The sequence below is a fragment of the Sinohyriopsis cumingii genome, chromosome 3 (genome assembly GCF_028554795.1).
Source record: "Sinohyriopsis cumingii isolate HCF-2022 chromosome 3, ASM2855479v2, whole genome shotgun sequence".
In the NCBI taxonomy this organism is placed as follows: Eukaryota; Metazoa; Mollusca; class Bivalvia; order Unionida; family Unionidae; genus Sinohyriopsis; species Sinohyriopsis cumingii.
Window position 1 is genome coordinate 46475330 of NC_142963.1, and position 22506 is coordinate 46497835.

Here is a 22506-nt window from a genome sequence, read left to right on the forward strand (position 1 = left end):
ATGCAAAAAGATGTTATTGGTGGACGACCTTCGCAACACCAAAAAGAGTCTCGTCCGAATTAACAACCCTCAAGACCAGATGTGTTTAGCCCGTGCCATCGTGGTGGGACGAACCTATGCCAACAAGAACGACACGGTAGAATGGAAAAGAACCTGGAAAACTATTCAACGATGCGATCGAGCCAAACAACGAAACGAAGCAGAACTCCTGTTACAACAAGCCGGACTGTCCAAAGACACACCCTGTGGCATTCCTGAGATGCAAAAATTGCAAGATGCCCTAGCTCCACGCTACACCTTGAAAGTGCACCCTCAAGAAATGCGTGGAACTCTGTTGTTTCGAGGCCAAGATTTTAAGGACGGAAAATACATTCATGTCTATCATCACGATGACCATTTCGATACCATTACCAGTATCACTGGATTCCTGGGATACAGTTATTATTGTGAGAAATGTGACTATGGTTATAACAATCGAGAGCAACACAAGCATTGTGGAATGAAATGCCCAGGATGTTTGGCCTCTTCACCCTGTCTGAGCGAAGGACCAGTGCCTTGTTCGACTTGTTTGCGCACGTTTGTCAGTCCTACCTGTTACCAACAACATCTGAAGACGCAAGGTTCACAGCAGAAATGTGCTTGTCAACTCTTGAGATTGTGCCCTACGTGTAGACAAGGCATACGTACCAATAGTACCAAGGCACACGTATGTTCAGGAAAAAAAAATGTCACATTTGTCACCGCATCGTGGACTTGGAACACCAATGCTACGTGCAAAAATACCAACCCCCACCAGAGAAAGAGGACGGTCACAAGAAGAAAGGCAATTTCATCTTTTTCGATTTCGAATGTATGCAAGAGACCGGCATTCACATTCCTAATTTCTGCGTGGCTCATCGAGCGTGCGAGAAGTGCATTCAAGAACCTATCTTCAGTCATTGCCCTCACTGCAGCAAGATTCCCGGAGGGCGTGAAAAAATCTTTCGGGGACCAAACACGTTAGCCGATTTTGCCCAATGGGTCTTAGACCCCATCGACAAGACGTGGAGCCAAGAGGACATCGAACGTTACGGAGATTGTCATCGTCATGCCACGGTGATGGCTCACAATTTCTCCGGATACGATGGACAGTTTCTTCTCAGATACTATACGGAACAAGGCACCGAGCGTCCTAAAGTGACTTTGAACGGAGCCAAAATCATTTTCATGCAAGTGGGACAAGTGCAGTTTAAAGATTCGATGAGTTACTTGGCCATGCCTTTGAGTCGAATGCCTAAAACGTTTGGAATGACAGAAATGGCTAAAGGGTACTTTCCACACTTTTTCAATACGGAAGCCAATCAACATGCCGTTCTACCCCATTTACCTGAGGCTCACTATTACGACCCCGACAACATGCGTACCGAACAACGAGAAGCTTTCTACGCTTGGTACCAGGCTCATGCCTCCGACCCTTTCGACTTTCAGGAAGAAATGCTAAAGTATTGTCGTTCCGACGTGGACATTTTACGACGTTGCTGTGGAAAATTTCGAGAACTGTTCATGGAACACGGAGGGGTCGATCCTTTGAAAGAAGCTTGCACCATTGCCAAAGCGTGTTCCTTAGTGTACCGCCAACGATTCATGCCTGAAAACACCGTGGCTGTCATCAGTCCTCAAACGACCCACTATGTCAAGCGTCAATACTCGGTCAAAGCCCTACGTTGGTTACATTACTTGTGCGACAAGGAAGACAAATGGATTCAGCATGCCCGCAACGGAGGAGGCGAAAAGACCATCGGAACGTATTCGGTAGATGGCTGGGACTTAGAAAACCCCAAGATCGTGTACGAGTTTAACGGTTGCTTATTTCACGGATGTCCCGTCTGTTACCCTGACCGTGACACTAAAAATCAGTTTTTGCAACGAACCATGGAAGACTTGTACCAGGACACTTGTCAGCGACGCCTAAAGTTAGAACAGCAAGGATACCAAGTGGTGGAAATGTGGGAACACGAGTACGATCACCGTTTGAAAACCGATCCCGAGTTTAAACGCCTCGTGGAAAGTTACCAGTTCATGGACCCGCTGAACCCGAGGGATAGTTTGTACGGAGGAAGGACCAATGCCACCTGTTTGCTGTACCAAGCCGACGAAGAGAAAGGAGAAGAAATCAAATACTTGGACGTGTGTTCGCTGTATCCCAACGTGTGCAAATATTGTCGCTTTCCTGTAGGGCACCCGCAATTGTTGACGGAACACATTGACCTGAAAAACATTCGACAATACGAAGGCTTGATCAAGTGTAAAGTTTTGCCTCCCACGAACCTATACCATCCCGTCTTACCTCACCATTGTCAAGGCAAACTGATGTTTCCCTTGTGCCGTACTTGTTCCGAAACGTGCAACCAGGACCAACCTTGCCATCACAGCCAGGAAGAACGTGCCTTGACGGGAACCTGGGTCAGCGTGGAATTGTTCAAAGCTCTGGACATGGGATACCAACTGTTAGAAGTGTACGAAATTTGCCACTGTCCCAAGACACAACAGTACCACAAGGGTGACCCTACTCAGAAAGGCATTTTCGCCGACTACGTGGATGCCTTTTTGAAACTGAAACAAGAAGCCAGCGGCTATCCTTCCTGGTGTCACACTCCCGAAGACCAAATACAATTCAAAGAGAAATACTACGCACAAGAAGGCATCTCTTTAGACCACATCGAAAAAAACGAAGGCAGGCGATCGTTTGCCAAAGTGATGTTAAATTGCTTGTGGGGTAAAATGGCACAACGACCGTGTTTACCCAAGACGGAATATTTGACAGAACCTTCCCGCTACTTCCAGATGATTCACGACAAAACCAAATACATGAAACACGTGGACGTCGTTCGAGAGGATTTGATCTTGGTCAATTACGAAGAAGATCTGGACTTTGTACAAGACGACCCTTTTGGAAATGTCATCATTGCGGCTTACGTGACAGCTCATGCTCGCTTAAAATTGTACGAAGCTTTAGAACTGTTAGAAGAACGCGTCCTGTACTTTGACACGGACAGTTGCATTTACATCCATCACCCGATTCAACAGCACCCTGACATCGAAGGAGACCGTTTAGGGGCCTGGACAGACGAGCATCCCGACGACAAGATTCTAAGTTTCGTCAGTGGTGGTCCCAAAAATTACGGCTACGAATACCGGGACAAACAAGGAGAAGTGCACACGACGTGCAAAGTGAAAGGACTGACTCTGAATCATCGTACCAGTCGAGTGGTCAACTTTGGGGTATTGAAAGAAGCCTTGCAGTCGGGAGAGGATGGAAACTTTAAAGTGACCACCTTTCAACCGAACAAGATTGTACGTTTACCCACTCACCACATCGTCAGTCGACCCTTGGAAAAGTCTATCAAATTGTATACCAGAAGCGAGTGCGACTTCCCAATCACTTCACCTTACCGTACGGTCACGTCGGTATTGGTCTGTATATGAAAAGGAACCCTAGGCAAGATCGATAGTTCATTGTTCATTGAAGTAACTTACCATGTCGTTGACGAAGAAGAAACCAGATTGGTTAGGAGTCAAATGTTGGACATCACCGAGACCAGGGTTTTGAGGCTTGGACACAAGAGGTGGCCCAGTATGCACGAGAGTTATTCAAGGAAAAAAGTTACTTTTTAACCTGTGTTAGTGACGGTGCCAGAAGAACCCGTCACCCAGGACAGGACTGTCGTGGACAGGCCTGAAAGGCCCTTTCGGGAGGACACTTGTGTGACCTTACCCCTACTATAGAACTGGTTAGAACTTTACCCAAAACATGTTGTACAGACACTTGTGTTTATTCCACGTTCATGGTTATCATGTGCCTTTTATTCTTGTACTTAAGCCTTTGGCTTTTATGCATTTTTGTCTTTCGTATTTATGTTTGAAACATTCAATAAACGTGTTCTGAAAAAGTATATAAACTCTTGTCTTGTTTGTTTTTCGTGTCACAAGTGACATTTCTCACACCATGGCTACCTCTGCTGTCTCTGCTCCCTCTTTCTCTACTGTCAAAGTCATCGACGAACACTTAGATCGTGCCAGTTGGGAGGCTTTGTATCTTCGCCATCCCTTTAACATGCTCATTGCTGGACCTAGCGGTTCAGGCAAAACCGAATTCGTCAAACGTTTGATCGAACATAAACATCATTTGATCGATCGACCCTCTCAACGAATCGTGTGGTGTTACAAAGAGTGGCAATCGGCGTACAGCCTCTTGCGAGAAAGTCAAGGCGATTCCATCGTGTTTGTGGAAGGCATTCCTAAAGAAGACGACGGCATCGTCTCTGACTCCCGTCTAACCCATTTGGTCATTTTCGACGACATGTTAGGAGAAGACGAAGAAGAAATTAAACTGTGGTTCACGCGCAAAGGGCATCACCGTAATGCCAGTGTCGTTTACATCACCCAAAATTTGTTTCAACAAAGTAAAGCCCATCGCACCATCAGTCTCAATGCGCATTACGTGGTCTTGTTTAAAAGCCCCCGAGATAAATCGCAAGTGCATGTCTTAGCCAAACAGTTAGGAACGCCTTGGCTGACTCAGGCGTACGACGATGCCACTCAAACGCCACACGCCTATTTACTCGTCGATTTGAAACCTACGACTCCCGAGGATTTGCGATTTCGTACCCACTTGTTTCACCACTGGTGCCAAGACGGAGGGCATGTCCTGTACACGTCTCCGTCCTCGGCTTCATTTCACTCCCCATAAAAAAAATCTATAAAAACCTCAGACCCTTTTTCGTCTGTCTCACACAGTGCGAACATGACGTCCCTTCAGTCGCATCTTCCCGTCAAATTGATTCGTGCCTTGTATGGCATCAGTCGATAAAAAAATCCACAAACACGAGCTCGTGTCTTAGAAGCTAGTCTCAAAGAAGTCTTACGATGGTTCACGGTGACGGCACGTCAATTACTCCAAGGAATCATTCAGATTCCTCATCAAACCAAACGCTTTTTCGATCGAAACAAAGTCGCTTTGGTCCAACTGGCCGATCCCCGCATCGACACTCAAACCAAAAAACAAATCATTTTGAAACCTGGAGGGAGCGGTACTCTAGGAGGGGTCATCATTCGCTCACTCTTAAGATGGGATCCTAATGCCCCCAAAGTTATACCCAAGACAAAAGTCCAACGAAGCCCCAAGAAGAAAAAGACCAGGTCCCCAAGGAGAACTTCTCCAGTGGCAGGACCCTCCTCTGACCAGACACCACCACCACACCGGAAAAAGAAAAGAAGCCCCCAGAAAAAGAAAAGTCCACAGAAAAATAGTCGCAAGAGAGGCACTTCGGCCAGAACGCAACCTTACACTCGCAAACCACGATCTGCCACGGCAGTGACTGCGTCTCCGGCAGCTTCACGTTTGTCCACTTCTCCGTTAATGACACCCAGAACTGAAGAGTACTTGGAGACGTTGATCACACCAAGAACTTCTCCGTTGATGACCCCCAAAAGAACTTCCCAGGTGGCAGGACCTTCCAATTTAGTGGCAGTGGCTGCTGCTCACAAAGTACCTTCTCCCAAAATCAAAGTTCAAGAAAGATCGGGCATGTTACAAAGTTTACTGGATTTGTCCAAGCAAGAACTGGCTCGATTTAGTCCGTTACGTACCCCTGCACGACGTGTCATGCCTGTCCTCAAACTAATACGACGTAAAGACGATCAGTGGCGACGCGTTCCAGTATAAAAAAGGCCTGTGACCAAGTCGGGTATCAGTGTTTTTTGGTGCTCCTGAAGACTCAAAGATGTCACCCTCCAGAAAACCCCAAGGAAAGAAAAGGAAAGGACTGCCACCACGTTTAGCCAAACATGGGGACATGTTATCTGTCCTGTCCAAAGCTTCTCCACCCCTACGAGAAAAACTCATTCAAACAGCCTCCAAAGAGGTCATCGATACCGTGTGCGAATGTTGTTTGAACGTTTTGAAAGGCACGATCCCTTTGTCCAAACACCAGAAACAATGCTTAGGCAAACATCGTCACGTTCTTCGCCAAATGGTTGAAAAGAAAATTCCCATTCGTCAAAAAAAGAAGATGTTAGTGCAACGTGGAGGTATTTTACCTCTCTTGTTAGGCCCCATACTGAAAGGAGTCTTGGGAACCATGTTGGGAGGACTGGTGGGAGCAAGATAAAAAGGCCTCGGAAGTTCCAAGATCTCAGAATCGACCCCTGACAAGCCCATGGAAGGACGAAAACTAGCTTTAGTGCCTTACAAACGATGGATGGAATACCATCGGTGGCAAGAACAACACACCCCGCAATTACCTCCCAATCCCCATTTGAGCGAGATGTCCCAGTTACAACACGAATTGCAGTCCTTGATGGATCACCAAGATTTGTCCGAAACAGAAAAATCACAAAAGTACGGTCAACTCTTGCAAAAAGCTTTAGACGAAACAGCTCTACTCACTCTGAAAGATTTTAAGACCTTGATGAAAAGTCCAGCACCATCACCAGTACCAGTACCAGTACCATCAGTACCCGTGACCAAGACAGAAAAAGGAGAAGAAGAGGAAGGGTTTCAAACTCCACCAGAAAAAGTACGCAAGTTAACAACACCACCTACCTCCAGAATTGGATGGATTAAAAAGATGATGGCCACCCCTTCTTCATCACAAGAGAAAAAGAAAGTGAAGACAGAAGTGAAGACAGAAGTGAAACAAGAACCGATATCCCCCGCTCAGACATCCTTCTCCTCTTCGACACCTATTGCTGTCCGCACTCGCAAAGCATTGCAATCCAAGAAAATACCCCAAGAGAAAAAGAGTAGCATCCTCCAAGAGTGGGTGTCTTATTAACACACCAACCAACACAAAAAAAATGGAAAAAGTCTTAGCCAGCATTTACTACGATCCCTCCCATCCTGCAGGTTACGCAGGAGTTCAAAAATTGTATCGTGCTGCCAAAACGCGACTGAAAAGTCTCCGTTTACCTCAAGTGCAACGATGGTTACAAGAACAAGCTACCTACACTTTACACAAACCCATTCGACGCAAGTTTGCCAGAAGTCGCACCCGAGTGGAAGGCATCGATCATCAATGGCAAGCCGATTTAGCCGATGTCTCGCATTTGGCCAGCTACAATCGTGGCTACAAATATTTGTTTTGTGTCATCGACGTCTTTTCCAAATTTGCCTGTGCAAGATTTACAAAAACAACCCTTGTGGGTGTGGTGTGGAGAACGTGTGCCTAAAACGCAAATCGTCTTTTTCTGCCAAATCTTCGTGGTGTATTGTGTCATCGGGGCAGCCATCGCCAATTTGAGTTTGCAACAAGGAGACAAACAATTGTGGACCATTTTATTGAGCAGTTGCATCGGTTACCTGCTTCCTAATCCCTCCCTGAAATTCACCTCGAACGGGAACCCGGGGAACCTTGTGTCCAGTGCCAGTGCCAGTCACCACTTCAATCACAACCAGAACCCCATTTTAGACGGAGACACGCCTCTTACGTCCAGTAACCCCTCGGACAGCCACAGAACTCTGGAATTATGAGTCACCAAAACCAATTTTACTTAACCTTACCCAGTGACAGTTCCATGGAGGTGTTTCCCAAGAACACGTTGTGCTGTTACACGGCCAAATTACCTCAAGCCATCCAGTTAGATCACGAAGCCCATTGGGAAGTGGCTTTAGTAGAAATGATTCACCTGACCCAAGTCCTCAATGTCCTTCCCAATCAAAATTTTTTTGATGTGGAAGTTCATGACGAGCAAATGCAACAGTGGATGGATAGCAATGTCAAATATGACAAGAAAACCCGTACACAAAAGTACACCACCTATCACTTGTTCATTCCCCCAGGCTATTATTTTAGTGGTCAACATTTGGTCAGCACCATAACCTCCAGGTTTAATGTCGTGTTTCTGAAAGCTTTGGAGCATGTCAACAAAAATGTCACCATGGAGTACCACAAAGCAGCTCGTCGCTTCTTGATGAAATTTGAACGGAGTAAAATCCTGTCCATTTTATTTTGTCCTGAATTGTTTGACATGTTGGGCGGAGACATGGACATGAGAAAGACCATGATCAAGAAAAACGAATTACCCATCGTTTACGACAACGAGTCTTTTAGCAAGTTATTTCGTGCCCCGGTAGAACTGAACCAAGGACTGAATTTGATGTTCGTGTATTCCGATGTGGTGGAGTACAACGTGGTGGGACACACCTCCGTACCGTTACTGCGTGTCATTCCTTTCAAAGTGGATTCTGCCACGAACACTGACGAGGAAGGTGGAAACACTTACCACGTCCACCGCGAATTTGTCCATCCTCACTATTTGCCTGTCAGTAAGTCGTATTTGGGCACGGTCAACATTGCTATAAAAGGAGATCTGGGACAAAATATTCCATTCACCAAAGGAAAAGTCACGGTGAAACTCCATTTTCGAAAACGGTTCTCTCACGACTCTTAAGTCATGTATCCAGTGTACCGAGGGGTTGCTCGACAGCGAGGACACGGCTTAGGAGATATGTTAAAATCGGCCTTTCGTTCGGTGGCCCCGGTGTTGAAACCGATGGTGACACGCGGATTGCACGCCTTGAAAGATGCGGCACTGACACAAGGCAAAGAATTTCTCCAAAATGTCATCATCGACAAACAAAACCCTAAAGAAGCCTTCATGAGGGCGGGCAAAAATGTCTTGCTGCAAACGGGCAAAGACATTTTAGGCCAACGAGAAACACCTATAAATGCCCTGCACGCTACCGAGTCAGGCATTGAGCAAGGACAAGGCAGAAAGAGACGACGAAGAAAACACCCTTTCACCAGACTTCAAGCGAGAAAGGCCAAGAAAAGAAGAACCGTTCGAGACTTAGACGTTTTCGATTATTGAGAAAAGAGACAAAAAAATGATGCACCGAGAATCTTGCGCTTGTTCCAAGACGGAACTGGACCTGTTTGCCATGCCCCCCACGATGATGACGATGCAAGAATCCCAGTGGGTGGAATTTCACCCCGTCTCCTCACTGACCGATTCCGCTCCCATCGAGTTTGAAATCAAAGGACAGCCCGAAGATTACATCGATCTGAATAGCAGTTACTTGTACCTGAAAGTCAAAATTCTAGATAAGACTGGAGGTGCTATAGACGATGAAGCAGTAGCTCCCGTCAACAATTTCATGCATTCCTTGTTCAGTGGAGTGGACTTGTATTTGAATAACAAACTGGTCAGTAGCAGCATGGATACTTACCCTTATCGTGCCTACCTGGAAAATCTCTTGACGTACGGAATAGATGCCAAGAACACTCATCTCAATGCCTGTGTGGTATGGGAAGCTGACGAACCTACCAAGTTTGAAATATTGGAAACTGATGAAAAGAAAGACAACAATGATGGATTTGTAGAACGAAGAAAGAGAATCACGGGAGCCGACACAAGTTTAGAACTGATGGATCGTTTGCATTTGGACATGTGGTTGCAAGAAAAGTATTTGCTGAACGGGGTGGATGTCCGCCTGAGACTGAATCGTACCAGTGCCGCTTTCCATCTGATGGCTGATAGTGACGGTTACAAAACCAAAATCCTAGAAGCCAGACTCTACGTACGCCGTGTGGAAGTGTTACCTAAACTGGGAAACGACATCAGTCAGACGTTGAGCAGAACGACCGCCAAGTATCCCATACGACGCGTGGAAGTGAAAACCTTCACCATTCCCAAGGGACAGCGATCCATGATCGAAGATCATCTGTTCCAAGGACAGTTACCCAAACGTTTGATCGTTGGTATCGTCGAGAATACAGCCTTCAACGGAGCTGCCGAAAAAAATCCTTTCTACTTTCAACACTTTGGCGTGTCCAAAATCGAAGTCAGTCGCGATGGCAAGACCTTGTGTACCCGACCTTTCGAACCTGACTTTAAAAAGAAGAATTACTTGAGATCGTACTTGTCCTTGTACGAAGCCATCGGACAGTTAGGAACCAATACCAGTCACGGTATTACGTACGAGGATTATGCAGGAGGCTACGCTTTGTGGGCTTTCGATTTCACTCCAGACCAAGGCAGCGACGAGGGACATTTCCACCCTATAAAATCCGGCCAGATTCGTGTGGAAATTTAGTTTAAAGACCGAGACCCTGATGAAACGGTGAACGTCATCCTGTATGCAGAATTCGATAATACCATAGAAATCAACAGTTTGAGAGAAGTCATCCTAGATTACTAGAAACCATGGAAGACTGTTATCCCTCTTTACCTAGTGGAGAAACTTTTAGTGTTGCATTGTTGTTAAAAAATGTTAGAGTTGTTGTTGTTTAGTGTTAAGTGATTTTTGAATAAAAAATGTTGTGTTTTGAAAAAATTGTTTGATGTTATATTGTTGGATTATTGTTAAAAATGTTAGAGTTGTTGTTTAGTGTTAAGTGATTTTTGAATAAAAAATGTTGTGTTTTGAAAAAAATGCCTTTGTCTTTTGTTTAGCTATAAGAATGTTGGATTGATGCTCTTTCATTTCTTACTATCCCTCTCATGACACTCACTGAACGTTGCGACTCAAAAACCGTGTGGGGGATGTTTTCCTTCACGTCCGCGCTTTGACTTTAAGAACCGGGGCAGTTTCCAGTCTAACCATCCATTGTCGACTCATCCTCCTAAGAAGATGTGCTCCAAACTAGCTAAACTCAACGAAGCCTACGTGAATTTGCATAGGGTCAGACACAGTCTGATACCGAAGCCAGAAGAAATAGAGAATGTGAGAATGTTAAAAATCACTGAAGACCTGATAGAAGAGCTCTTCAGAGAAGAAATGAACAGGGAAAAAGAAGAATGGACAGAGAAGTACAGACTTCAGAGACAGCAGCAACAACAACAACAAGAGCAGCAGCAGCAACCTGAAGCTGACAGAGGCTTTGTCGATTGTCGTATCGACACCAAAGAGTTCTTCTTCTCTTTCCGAAGAAGCAGACCTATCGCCAGAAAGTCTATCCTCAGAGGACATCGCATTCTTAGAAACTAAAAAGAATGCCATAGCAAACAAAAAAAACCAGCCCTTTTCAGGGCTACCCAATGCTCTAGAAAAGAAATAACAATCGATTTGCCAATGTGTGTAGGTAGAGTAGTGTGAAAATAAACACTAACTCTTTTTTAAAAAAATGTGAGGGTATGTGTTTGTGTGTTTGTGTTTGTAAGTGGTTAAGTAAGTTGGTATGGATAGTAGATTAAAATGATGTCTTTTTTTTTTGGTGTTTGAGGTGTAAATTTGGGGTTAGATTGGATTGCTTTGCGTATGTGGATAGTCTATTGAAGTGATTTATAAAAAATTTTAAAATAGTGATGGGTAGCATAAAAAGTGAGTGAGTGTTTCTTTTAGGTCCGCGCGTTGTTTTATGGTCATGATGTAGGTAAGATCAATTTTATGTTTTTAGGGGATGTTTTCGTTCACGTCCGCGCTTTCACTATAATTTGAAACTCGTTCGGCAGTCCAGCTACCCTTGTTGATTGATCAACACCAAAAATGAACACAAGACTGGAGAAACTGTTGGAACTTCATGTGCATCTGGAATATGCCAGGCGCATATTAAATGAACTGGCCGCGGAAGCCATTGTGGAGGAGGGAAGGATAAGAGAGGAGGAGGAAAGAAGAAACAAAGAAGAGGAGGAGAGAAGATATAAAGAAGAGGAAAGAAGATACAAAGAGGAGGAGAGAAGATGCAAAGAAGAGGAGGAGGAGGAAAAGGAGAGAAGAAGAAGAAATTTCAGAATCCCAGAGAGCGAAAATTGGGATTCTGAAGCGACATATCCTGCCTCTGCTCTCTCCCCTCAAAAGGTAAAAAGTAATTGGGGGATAAGATGTGTATGCGGCGCCAGGCCTGGAAGGTGCCACCATTAACCAGGTGTCCATGAAGTTCCAAACAAAAAAAAAACAGCCCTTTTCAGGGCTACCCAATACTCTAGAAAAGAAATAACGATCGATTTGCCAATGTGTGTAGGTAGAGTAGTGTGATTATAAACACTAACTCTTTTTTAAGATAGTGTGAGGGTATGTGTTTGTGTGTTGGTGCTTGTAAGAGCTCAGGTATGTTTGTGGGAATAGTAGATTATGGGTTTCTTTATTGTTTCTTAGCGTAGGTGAAGAGTATAGTTAGGGTTCTGTAAGCGCTCACGTACGATTGTGTGGATAGTAGATTATGGATTAGTTTATTGTTCTTAGCGTATGTGTTTGTGTGTTTGTGTTTGTGTGTTTGTGTTTGTGTTTGTACCCGCTCACGTACGATTGTGTGAATAGTAGATTATGGATTTGTTTATTGTTCTTAGCGTATGTGAAGAGTATAGTTTGGGTTTTGTAAGCGCTCACGTAAGATTGTGTGGATAGTAGATTATGGATTTTGTTTATTGTTTCTTAGCGTATGTGGAGAGTATAGTTTGGGTTTTTATTATATGAAATGAAAAAGTATAGTTTGGGTTTTATTATATGAAATGAAAAAGTAGGGGGATGTTTTCCTTCACGTTCGCGCGTTGTTTGGTCATGATCTAGGTAAGATCAATTTTACGTTTTAGGGGGATGTTTTCCTTCACGTACGCGCTTTAAGTATAAGAACCCATAGTATTCGTCGTTCAAACCATTCTGCAAAGAATAAAAAAAGAAGATGGCTTCTAACCAAATGGACAAAATACAAACATTACAAGACGTTTTAGACAACTTAGGAATGATGGAGCAGATGTTAATAAGACTGGTTGAAGACCATTATTCCTATAGTCCCCATCGTGTAAAGATGGAAATTAATAACTTAAAAAAGGCAAAGGACAAGATTAGTGGTGTCATGAAAGAGATAAAGGAGGAGAAGGAGGATGAAGAGGAAAGAATAAGAATAAGCAAATGGAACGAAAAGATTGAAAAAGAAGAAGAAAATGAGAAGAGGAAGAAAGAAGAGGAGGAAGAGAAGAAGAAGAAAGAAGAGCAGGAGAAAGAGAAAGAGAAGAAGAGAAAGAGTGTTGGAGATAAAATAAGAACTTGGTGGAGAAAAAGAAGAAATTAGAAGCAGAAGAAGAAAACCCAAAGGCCCTTTTCAGGGCCAGCCATATTTCTCGAAAAGAGATAGCCTTTCCATTGCCTACCCCTTTTTTAAATTTAAATTTAAATTTAAATTTAAATTTAAATTTAAAAAAAAAAATCCCAAAAGCCCGAACTCTATTCCCCATGTTAATTTCCCCTTGTCGCTAGACAGACCCACACTATATTTCCATGTTAAATTCCCCTTGTCGCTAGAGTGACCCACGATTTATTCCCATGTTAATTTCCCTTGTCGCTAATCTGACCCACGATTTTTCGCCATGTTAAATTTCCATTGTCGCTAATCTGACCCAGGGGTCTCTGTAATGCTAATTCCCTTTGTCGCTAATCTCACCCCATTTACTACTCACATATCACAATGATATTAGATAGAATATAGTCTTTCCAAGCTTAGCCGTTTATAATTTAATCGACAAGTTGAGTTAAATTATGTTGTACGCATGATAAGAAATGATTGAGATCGTATAATCATTCACGAAGATTTTTTAAAATTTTCATACAGTCGTTCTTATGAAGCACTTTAACGGGTGACGAAGTTTACACATGCATAATGTACATCGGTGTATTCGCATTCAATGTTTTTGTGTATTGCACAGATAGATCATTTCATTTTAGCTTCTGGTCCTCGAACTCAGATGATTTGTCTAAACCAGACACGATGACCTATGGCCAAATAGGTTCGAGAAACGATAATGGTTTACTGACTGCAGGAGCGAAAGATTCTGGACCATTCGGTCTGAGTACTAGCTGTTCGTAATGGATTCTTATACAAGTATGAGGTCATATATATATATATATGTATGTATGTATGTATGTATGTATGTATGTATGTATGTATGTATGTGTGTGTGTGTGTGTGTGTGTGTGTGTGTGTGTGTGTGAGTGTATGTGTGTGTGTGTGTGTTAAGTGTATCTGTATATAACTTCAATGTGGTCTTAAACCAAATACAATAACAGAGTTTGAAGCGACAGGCATTGTTCAATTTAACAACTAATTTATTTGCGTATAATGCAAATTGAAAGGATATAATATGGAATTTACGGTATTGCGAATTAAATCTAAAAATTTCTAGAATTATAGACTCCATTCCTCAAGATTAAAGTGTTGATCAAATTTTAGTGGAAATCTAGAATATATACAACGCTGGCAATGTTGATGTGCCTGAAGTGGCCCGTGTAGTAATAATGCGCTTTTTTGTTGGATAATAAAAATACAATCCAAGAATATATCCTTAGTTGAAATTGCACTATAAATTCAAGTGTCTCTTGTAAATTTTACTCGGTCCTATGAAATTATTCTCCAAGAAAAACTGAATTTCGTTTTTAAAACATTCTTGCTTGAGAGGGTTCATCCTGTACGGTAGCTGTTCCAGGTGTGGAATCTGCAACATCAACGTCATGGTAGAAGATTTTATTTGTTCTAGTAGGAACATCTGTAAAAAAAGTGCTCATATTCAAGTCACAGCTGTCGACGTCTGTCTGTCTGTTTGTCTTTCTGTCTGCATGTTTGTATGTATGTATGTATGTATGCATGTATGTATGTATGTATGTATGTATGTATGTATGTATGTATGTATGTATGTATGTATGCATGTATGTATTATGTATGTTTGTCTGTCTGTCTGTATGCCTGCATGCATGCATGCATGCATGCATGTATGTATGTATGTATGTATGTATGTATGTATGTATGTATGTATGTATGTATGGATGGATGCATGCATGTGTGTATGTATTTATATCCATATATCAGTAATATGTTAATTTCTATACATCGATCCTATCTATTGATAAACCCATATATCAGTTACTGATATTAATTTCCATAAATTGATCATATCCGTCGACATAAGATATCTTTTGTATTTTTATGTTGAAAATCCATGATTTGATCATATCCAATTACAAACGTTATCACTTGTTATATCCGGTGTTGAGCTTTGTGCACATTTACATGTGTAGGATGTTAGAATAATTCATCATTAATTTGTCTTATAATTAAACATCTTGCGCACGGGACTGGGTTAAGTGTTTGTACTCTATCCAGCCCCACATGGCATGATCCTGTTACACTGCATTTAGAAACTAAAGTAGTACTGTGTGACACCTATAGTGGTATTTTCATCTTGTATTTCATTGTACAAGACAATTTTAACTGAATGCTATTTTTACCTTTAAGATTGATGTGTAAGTCTAATGTTCATAAATATCACGTGTCCTCAGATGCTGGTATAAATCATGTCATTCTAAAGAACATACACGATTTATTTGAGAGTTGAATGTAGATAATGATTTCATGCAAGGAAATGACTGATCGAATGTAGTAGGAGTGTTGATAACTTTCCCCCATAACGAAAAGAGATTGGCATGGGCTAGCGCTGGTTCGTGTACATACTAATATGTAGAGTCTACTGTATCTGCGTTGGTTTAGGCAAGGTGTCGTCGATAACTGTATTGAAACCCTAGTGTCACGGCTTGGTCAGATTAAGAAGAAAAAAGTAAGCAACAGTAAAGAAAAATATGTCAAATACATATTCAATTAATCTTCTGACTGTGCATAGTAATACGCCCTTTGATCGACTAGTTTCGTTTCGAGAAAGTTCAGTCAATCGTGAATTTCTTTACAAGAAACTGAAATTCGATTTTCTTGTTAGCGGAATTGTTAGTTCTTTGCTCTGTATTTAGTGGACACATACAATGCTGCAAAAAGATTCTGAATCTGATTCTCACTAAACTGCACGGAAACGACACATTATTAATGATATCCTTCATAATATAGTGTTCTCTCTCTCTCTCTCTCTCTCTCTCTCTCTCTCTCTCTCTCTCTCTCTCTATATATATATATATATATATATATATATATCGTGTATCTGTATAAATAAGTGTGGGCCAGGTATAATGGCTTCCCACCTCCTTGGTAGGGATAGGTATAGCTGAAATATCGTAATTGTTATATATTAAAATACAAGAAAATGTATTCTGTTCTGATAAAGATTGCAATGCATGGGGAAATCTGGAATCTGGAGAAAGTGCAATATTATATTTATAGATGTTTATTAAATCGAAGTTTAATATAACTCTCAAATGTCCAAGATTTCAGATTTCATGTCCTCCATGAAGAGATTAAATATACCTGTTTGAGAATGATACAGCTGTCGAAAATACTCTTCTGGTTTTAGAGCAGACATTGAGATAGACATAAGATTTGAAACTAAAGAAATTAATGGCGAAAAAAATTTTAGTTACAAAGTTGTTGCAGAGATACAGCAAAAACCGGTTCATTCCCGATGCACAGTGAATTCGTGAAAAACAGGTTTATCACCGAATAACGGCGAATGCGTCAAACACCGGTTCATTGGCAAAGTTCACTTAAACACGGATCAGCAAGATCGGTACTACAATATGCCCGAACACCGATTACATGGCACACCCATATGGTGTTTGCTATACATGTCAATTCAGCGTTATCATTTGTATGATCTTTTTGTTATTTTGTTTCTTTACTGTTACATTTGTTTGGAGTGGTACTTGATCGCATGCAATAGTTGATATGTAAACGTGAAACATTAATTCATAAGAAAATGTATTATTAACCACTGCGTTTCTAAAACACACGTGCCTTTAAAGTGTGCAAGCCATGTTCAGTTGTGGAAGACACCTAGGATTTTTATATAATCGTCTGTGTCAACTATGTGACATTGCTAATATATCTTGTATAAGCGTCAACGTCAATCGTGCACCTGAAACTTGGAGGATGGTTTCTTTTTAGTGGAAGATGTGTATGTGGTTATAAACATGAACATAGAAGGCGTAAATATGTTCCATATCTCCAGTCGTTCATAAAGACATTGCAAAAATGACGACGAATCTTTAAATTTATAATTTGCAGTTCGAAATTGACGAAACATGTTACGTATGCTCTAATTTAAACATTATCCAACAACGTAAATCAGCATTTGATCCCAAAGTCTATCCTTTCCCTGTTATTTATAATTGAATTGAAATGAAATTGAGCGGATGAAACCGTACAAATAGGAACCGTTTCCTTTGAACTAAAAACATATATCAGAATTAACAGAAAATGCATGGCTTTACTTCAGGATTGTAAAACAGTACAACAAAACTGATTCAGTGGATTACGGTCTTTATTTCTTTTGAGAGCTTCTACATTAAAGTAAAATTCCTTTTCTTCTTTCCCATTAAATACCGAAAGCAGATGAGAGATGAACAGCATTTCTTCCATACATGTATCAGACGTAATGCGCCACATGATAATATTGCCCTTTTCTTGCATCTGAGACGGAGAAGCAATGTGCAAACAACCTGGCTGCCTTCTACCTTAGTCTGGATTTCTGATATACATCGGTGGTAATGGCTTCTTAGGTTGAGTTAAAGTGATTGTCATGATATTCAGTCATGAGTATTAGCCGTTTATGGCCTGCTTGGACCGGGCTAGAAGGAAAAATGTTTGCAGCTAGGCAATTTCGAGACGTTGATGAAGAGGTTAGATTAAGACTGGATGATTACCTCCATGCTCTTTTTTTGTGTGCTCATAATACACGACAATGCTAAATTTGTTATCGTACTTTGGGGTTGTGTTATTTTTACAATTAACGGTTCAATCTATTGTCAATTATTGAAGATCAAAAGCTATGCAATTATTACTTTTTTATTTATTTCAGACCCCATTATCAATAATCCTCTGGGTATACACTTTCCTAGGAACAACATACTGCAACTGGTCTTAAATCTCGGATGGCTTGTCAGGTGAAAATTTACGTTCAAACATGCCATGCAGAGGCCAGTTCTGGACACTTGCCAGCCTTGGTACCGGCACTACATCATTAGCGGCGCTGTTGCTAGCGGTGGCAACTGAACATTGGGTGTACTTGATGGAGCAGTGCCTAATCGAGATTCCCATAAATGAAAATGGAACCAACATAACTCATACCACAGCCTATAATTTAACTACCATTTCTAGAGCGGGACTTTGGAAGATTTGCTTAGAGTCTATGGACGGTAAGATTACATTGTCAAATGTGTATGATTCAGTAATTACTAGAGTGTAATGTCTAAATGTTAGAAGAGTCTAATACCTGAGTTTTACTATAGTATGATGTCTAAGTTTTACTAACGTCTAACGGGAAACTTTCACCAGAGTATTATGTCTAAGTTTTACTAAAGTCTAATGTCCAAGTTTTAAAATGTGATTTATTTTATATAAAATGGTTTCATTTTAAGGGTTTGAAAAATGACATTTACATTATATCAAGAATGAACGAATTTCTTCTGGCATTTTGTTAATTCCTCCACAGTTTTGACATAATAATTCCTTCTGAAAATAAAAACCGCAACCCTACAAATCACTGAAGCATGGAGACGCTTCATGTCATCATAAAGTTCTCATGTTTGATCATTTTAGTTTAACCGCTACGGTGGCTCAGTGTTAGAGCGTCACCTTTGGATACGGGATGTTGCGGGTTCGAACCCTTTCCAAGTCATAGCAAAAACTTATAAAAATGGTACTAGCAGCTACCCCGCATGACTGTCAACAGTAAGCGGTTAATGTTAGGACTGGTCGGTCTGGAGTCAGGATAATGTTACTAGGTGGGACATGATGCTAAATGTTTGCAGCGTGATGCACCACTGCTAGACATCGCTATAAACTATCCAAAACCTACACCCACATTTCAGTTTGAATTGCTACCAAATAATAATCGTATCGCAAGTACATTTTCAAGATACCTAAGCAGATCATAAAATAATTATGCAAGAAAGATTCATTTATGAAATGTTTAGTAAAACACTTGAAGACATTTTTCGAACCGACAATCACAATAATATAATACATATTAAAACAAGAAAAGTCAAGAAATAATTTAATTAACTAGACAGTAATGGATTTGGCTAATATAACCAAATTAAAATAAAAAATTAAGAAACATTGTTAATCGTCATGCTGGTTAACATTAGCCACCCCCCATGTTGTTGTTGTTGCTGTTGTGGGGTTTAACGGCATTGCTGAGCACACGATAGGCTATACATGGCGTCCAGTATTAATGGTGGAGGAAGAACCCGGGGAAAACCCCGGATAGAACCACCGACCCACGATAAGCTACTGGAAGCTTTCTCACATACCCACATCGGCTGAATTCGAGACTCGAACCCACGCAGACAGAGGTGAGATGGCAGTGATCCGTAACGGAGAGCGTTTTAGATCACTTGGCCACTCGGACCCCCCCCCCATAAATTCTCAACATTGAAGAAACGTTTTTTTTTCCTAGTGAAAATATTTCTTACATAATACATTTTTAATAGGTCCAATATCACAGTAAAAATATGCCGCTGTGTGCATTCTTTAAGCGTACGACCCAAACATTCTTCTGATTAGTGCTTCCAGTAAATACATCTATCTTGTTTTGTGATATTCGGAAAATGTCTATTTATGCTGTACAAAGAGTATTAACACTGCCCAATGATTCTCATGATACGTTATGATGATAAAGGAGAAGTGAAACCAGCTTATTCTCCTATATCATTGTTCACTAGAGCAATTACAAAAATCTTTAACTCGAATAAAGCTCTGGTGGAATAATAGCTTGTACACGAATATCCTAGTTACAAATAAAGAATTATGTTACTCCGCATTGTGTTGGTCTTTTGTCCCAAATGATATGCGAATACAGTCGCAAGACAAACGAAGTATATAGGGTTCCTTTCTGCAAAGAAATGAACGTTGACTTTAGCAGTTAATGGGGGCTGTCTACGGAGAATGGAAATCCCAGTCCAAAAGGTCGTGGACACGATTGCGGACAAGACTAGTATAGACAATGGAAAATCCAGTCAAAATGGTTGTGGGCTGTTTACGGCCAAGAGGTATTGCACATGGGGAATATTGGGTCTGTATACGAACACGTGAAATTGGGATTGTTGGATAAGGACAATAGGAATTGAACAGATGAGGTGACGTCATGCTACTTGTAAATATAAATCATTCCAATTCGTTGATTCTTAAGTGGAATGTGATGCTGTGCCTTGCGATGAGAGCGATGCCGTACGCTGTGACCTCAGTGATTTAGTACCACATAATGGGAAGTTTGCTATAACTACTACAATACATAACATGGAAAGTGATGCTGTGCAAGCCAAACCTGACAGATGCGAATGCAATGCCACTCGTTATCGTGGACTCTTTACTGGTTTTCATGGTGGATGTCATTCTCCACGTGACACCATTCAGCTACCATCCTACGGATGTCATCCAAAAATGAGCAAACTTCTGCGGATTTCACCGTAGACTCATCGAAGAGAGCCTGTGAAAGACGAACATTCCTTCCCTGTGCGTTTGCCTGAATACGGCACCTTTGAAAGTCGATTCCAAATTTTCAAAGGATAATGGGCTAAATATATGGGAGGATTTACCCTCGAAGAATTAGCCAGAGCCGGATTTTGCTGCTTGTGCGAAGGGGATAACGTCAAGTGCTTCCGAGGCGGTGTGTCATTACACCAGTGAAAGAAGAAAGATTCGACTTACCTGGAACATGCTCGATCTCAATAATCTCTGGATGGATACTTTACAAGAGAACATTTGCGGTTTGCCTGTAGAGTTGAGAGAACCCATTTACCAGGAGCTGGTCAAAATATAAGTGAAACGCAAACTCAGAATCATTTCTCCATTTATAAACTATGCCCTTTTCCAAAGTAAACGAAGACACTAACACTATGGGAGGAGACTGCTTCAGTCAAACATATAAACGAGGCCATTAGCCACAACCTAGCGATTCTCGGAGGACACTGAGTATATACTTTACAAGAGAACATTCGTGATCTGTCTGTGGAGTTGAGATAACACATTTACCGAGAGCTAGTCAAATCACAAGTTCAACGCAAAGAATAACTGCATCCGTCACGTCACCGATTTTGGAACCATAAGGGTAGAAGATCACTGATTCATTTCAAAGTGTTCCATATGCCAGACATTGATGCTTGCTTAGCGTGAGATTCATAAAGTAATGGATGCCACTCATGATACTTACAAGGTGATCCTAATAAACCGATTTCCAACGGACGAGTTAGAGGATTACCAGAATCTGTTATGCCAAGTAATCTTGGTTCAAGAGGCAGCTTCAGTACCACGTACGGTGTGTGAGTTAATGACTAAACATATTTAGTACGGAACTAAAATAAAACCGATGCTGTTCAAAAAGTACATCTATCACCTTACATCAAAAGAGGGTAAAGAGGGTTTTAAAAACTTGTTACCACAATCGGTGTACAGCCTTTAGCACGAAAGTCAAGGCGATTCCATCGTGTCTGTGGAAGGCATTCCTAGCGAAGACGACGGGACGTGTCTGACCCCAATTAAACTCATCTAGTCATTTTCGACGACATATTAAGAGAAGACGAAGTAGAAAGTTAATTGGGTTACGCGCAGAGATCATCATTGTAATGCCAGTGTCATTTACATTACCCTAAATTTGTGTCAACAACGTAAAGCCTATCCCAGCATCAGTCTCATTGCTCATTACGTGGTCTTATTTAAAATCCCTAGATATAAATTGCAAGTGCAAGTCGTAGCCAAACAGTTAGGAACGCCTTGGTGAACTCATGAGTATGACGATGCCACTCAAACCCCACACGCCAATTTACTCGAGGATTTAAAACCCATCCACCCCGATTATTTGCGATTTCGTACCCATCTGTTTCACCACTGGTGCGAAGACGGAGGGCCTATCGTGTACACGTCCCAGTCTTTGACTTAACAAAACAATCTATACAAACATTGGTCACTTTGGGAATGTCTTACACAGCGTCAACATAACGTCCCTGCAGTTTCATCCTCCCCTCAAATTGATTCGTACCTTTTACGGCATCAGTCGCGAAAAAATTCACAAGTACGTGCTCGTGACATAGAAGACAGTCTCAAAGAAGTCTTACGATGGTTTACGGTGACAGCAAGTAAAATACTGAAAGGCATCATTCACATTCATCAAACCAAACGCGTTTTGCACAGAAACAAAGTAGCCCTGCCGCAACTGGCTGACCCCGCGTTGACACTCAAACCAAAAAGAAAATAATTTTAATTCCTTGAGGCAGCGGTTTTCTAGGAGGTGTGACAATTCGCTCAATCTTTAAATGAGATCATAATGCCCCCAACGTTCTCCTCAAAAACGCCACTCCCAAAAATGCAAAACGAACCCTAAAGAAGAAAAAGAGCATCGGTGTCAAGACCAGGTTACAGCCCCAGAAAAAGAAAATCCCACACGAAAGGAAAAGAAAAGTTGCCAGGAAAAACAGCTCACAAACCACAGTTTCTTCCCACAGGAGAGACATATCGGCCAGGCCACAACCTTACATTCGCATAACACGACCTGCTTGACAGCGTCTCCTGTAGCCTCAGGTTCTTCCACTTCTCCATTATTTGTGATGACAGCAAACCTAATTTAACACGCGTTATTTCTCATTTGATGAAACAATGGAAA

At 41.5% G+C, this 22506-nt stretch overlaps 1 protein-coding gene across 1 annotated transcript in view; it reads left to right on the top strand.

The window, feature by feature from the left end:
- The window catches only part of LOC149802796 (voltage-dependent calcium channel gamma-7 subunit-like), a 114585-nt gene that overhangs the window by 83127 nt on the left and 8952 nt on the right, over window positions 1-22506 (top strand). Inside the window, exon 2 of the mRNA XM_089951313.1 lies at window positions 17707-18043. Within this exon, the coding sequence (XP_089807439.1) occupies window positions 17812-18043 (232 nt within the window). The 5' untranslated portion in view covers window positions 17707-17811. The remainder of the gene's footprint in view (window positions 1-17706; window positions 18044-22506) is intronic.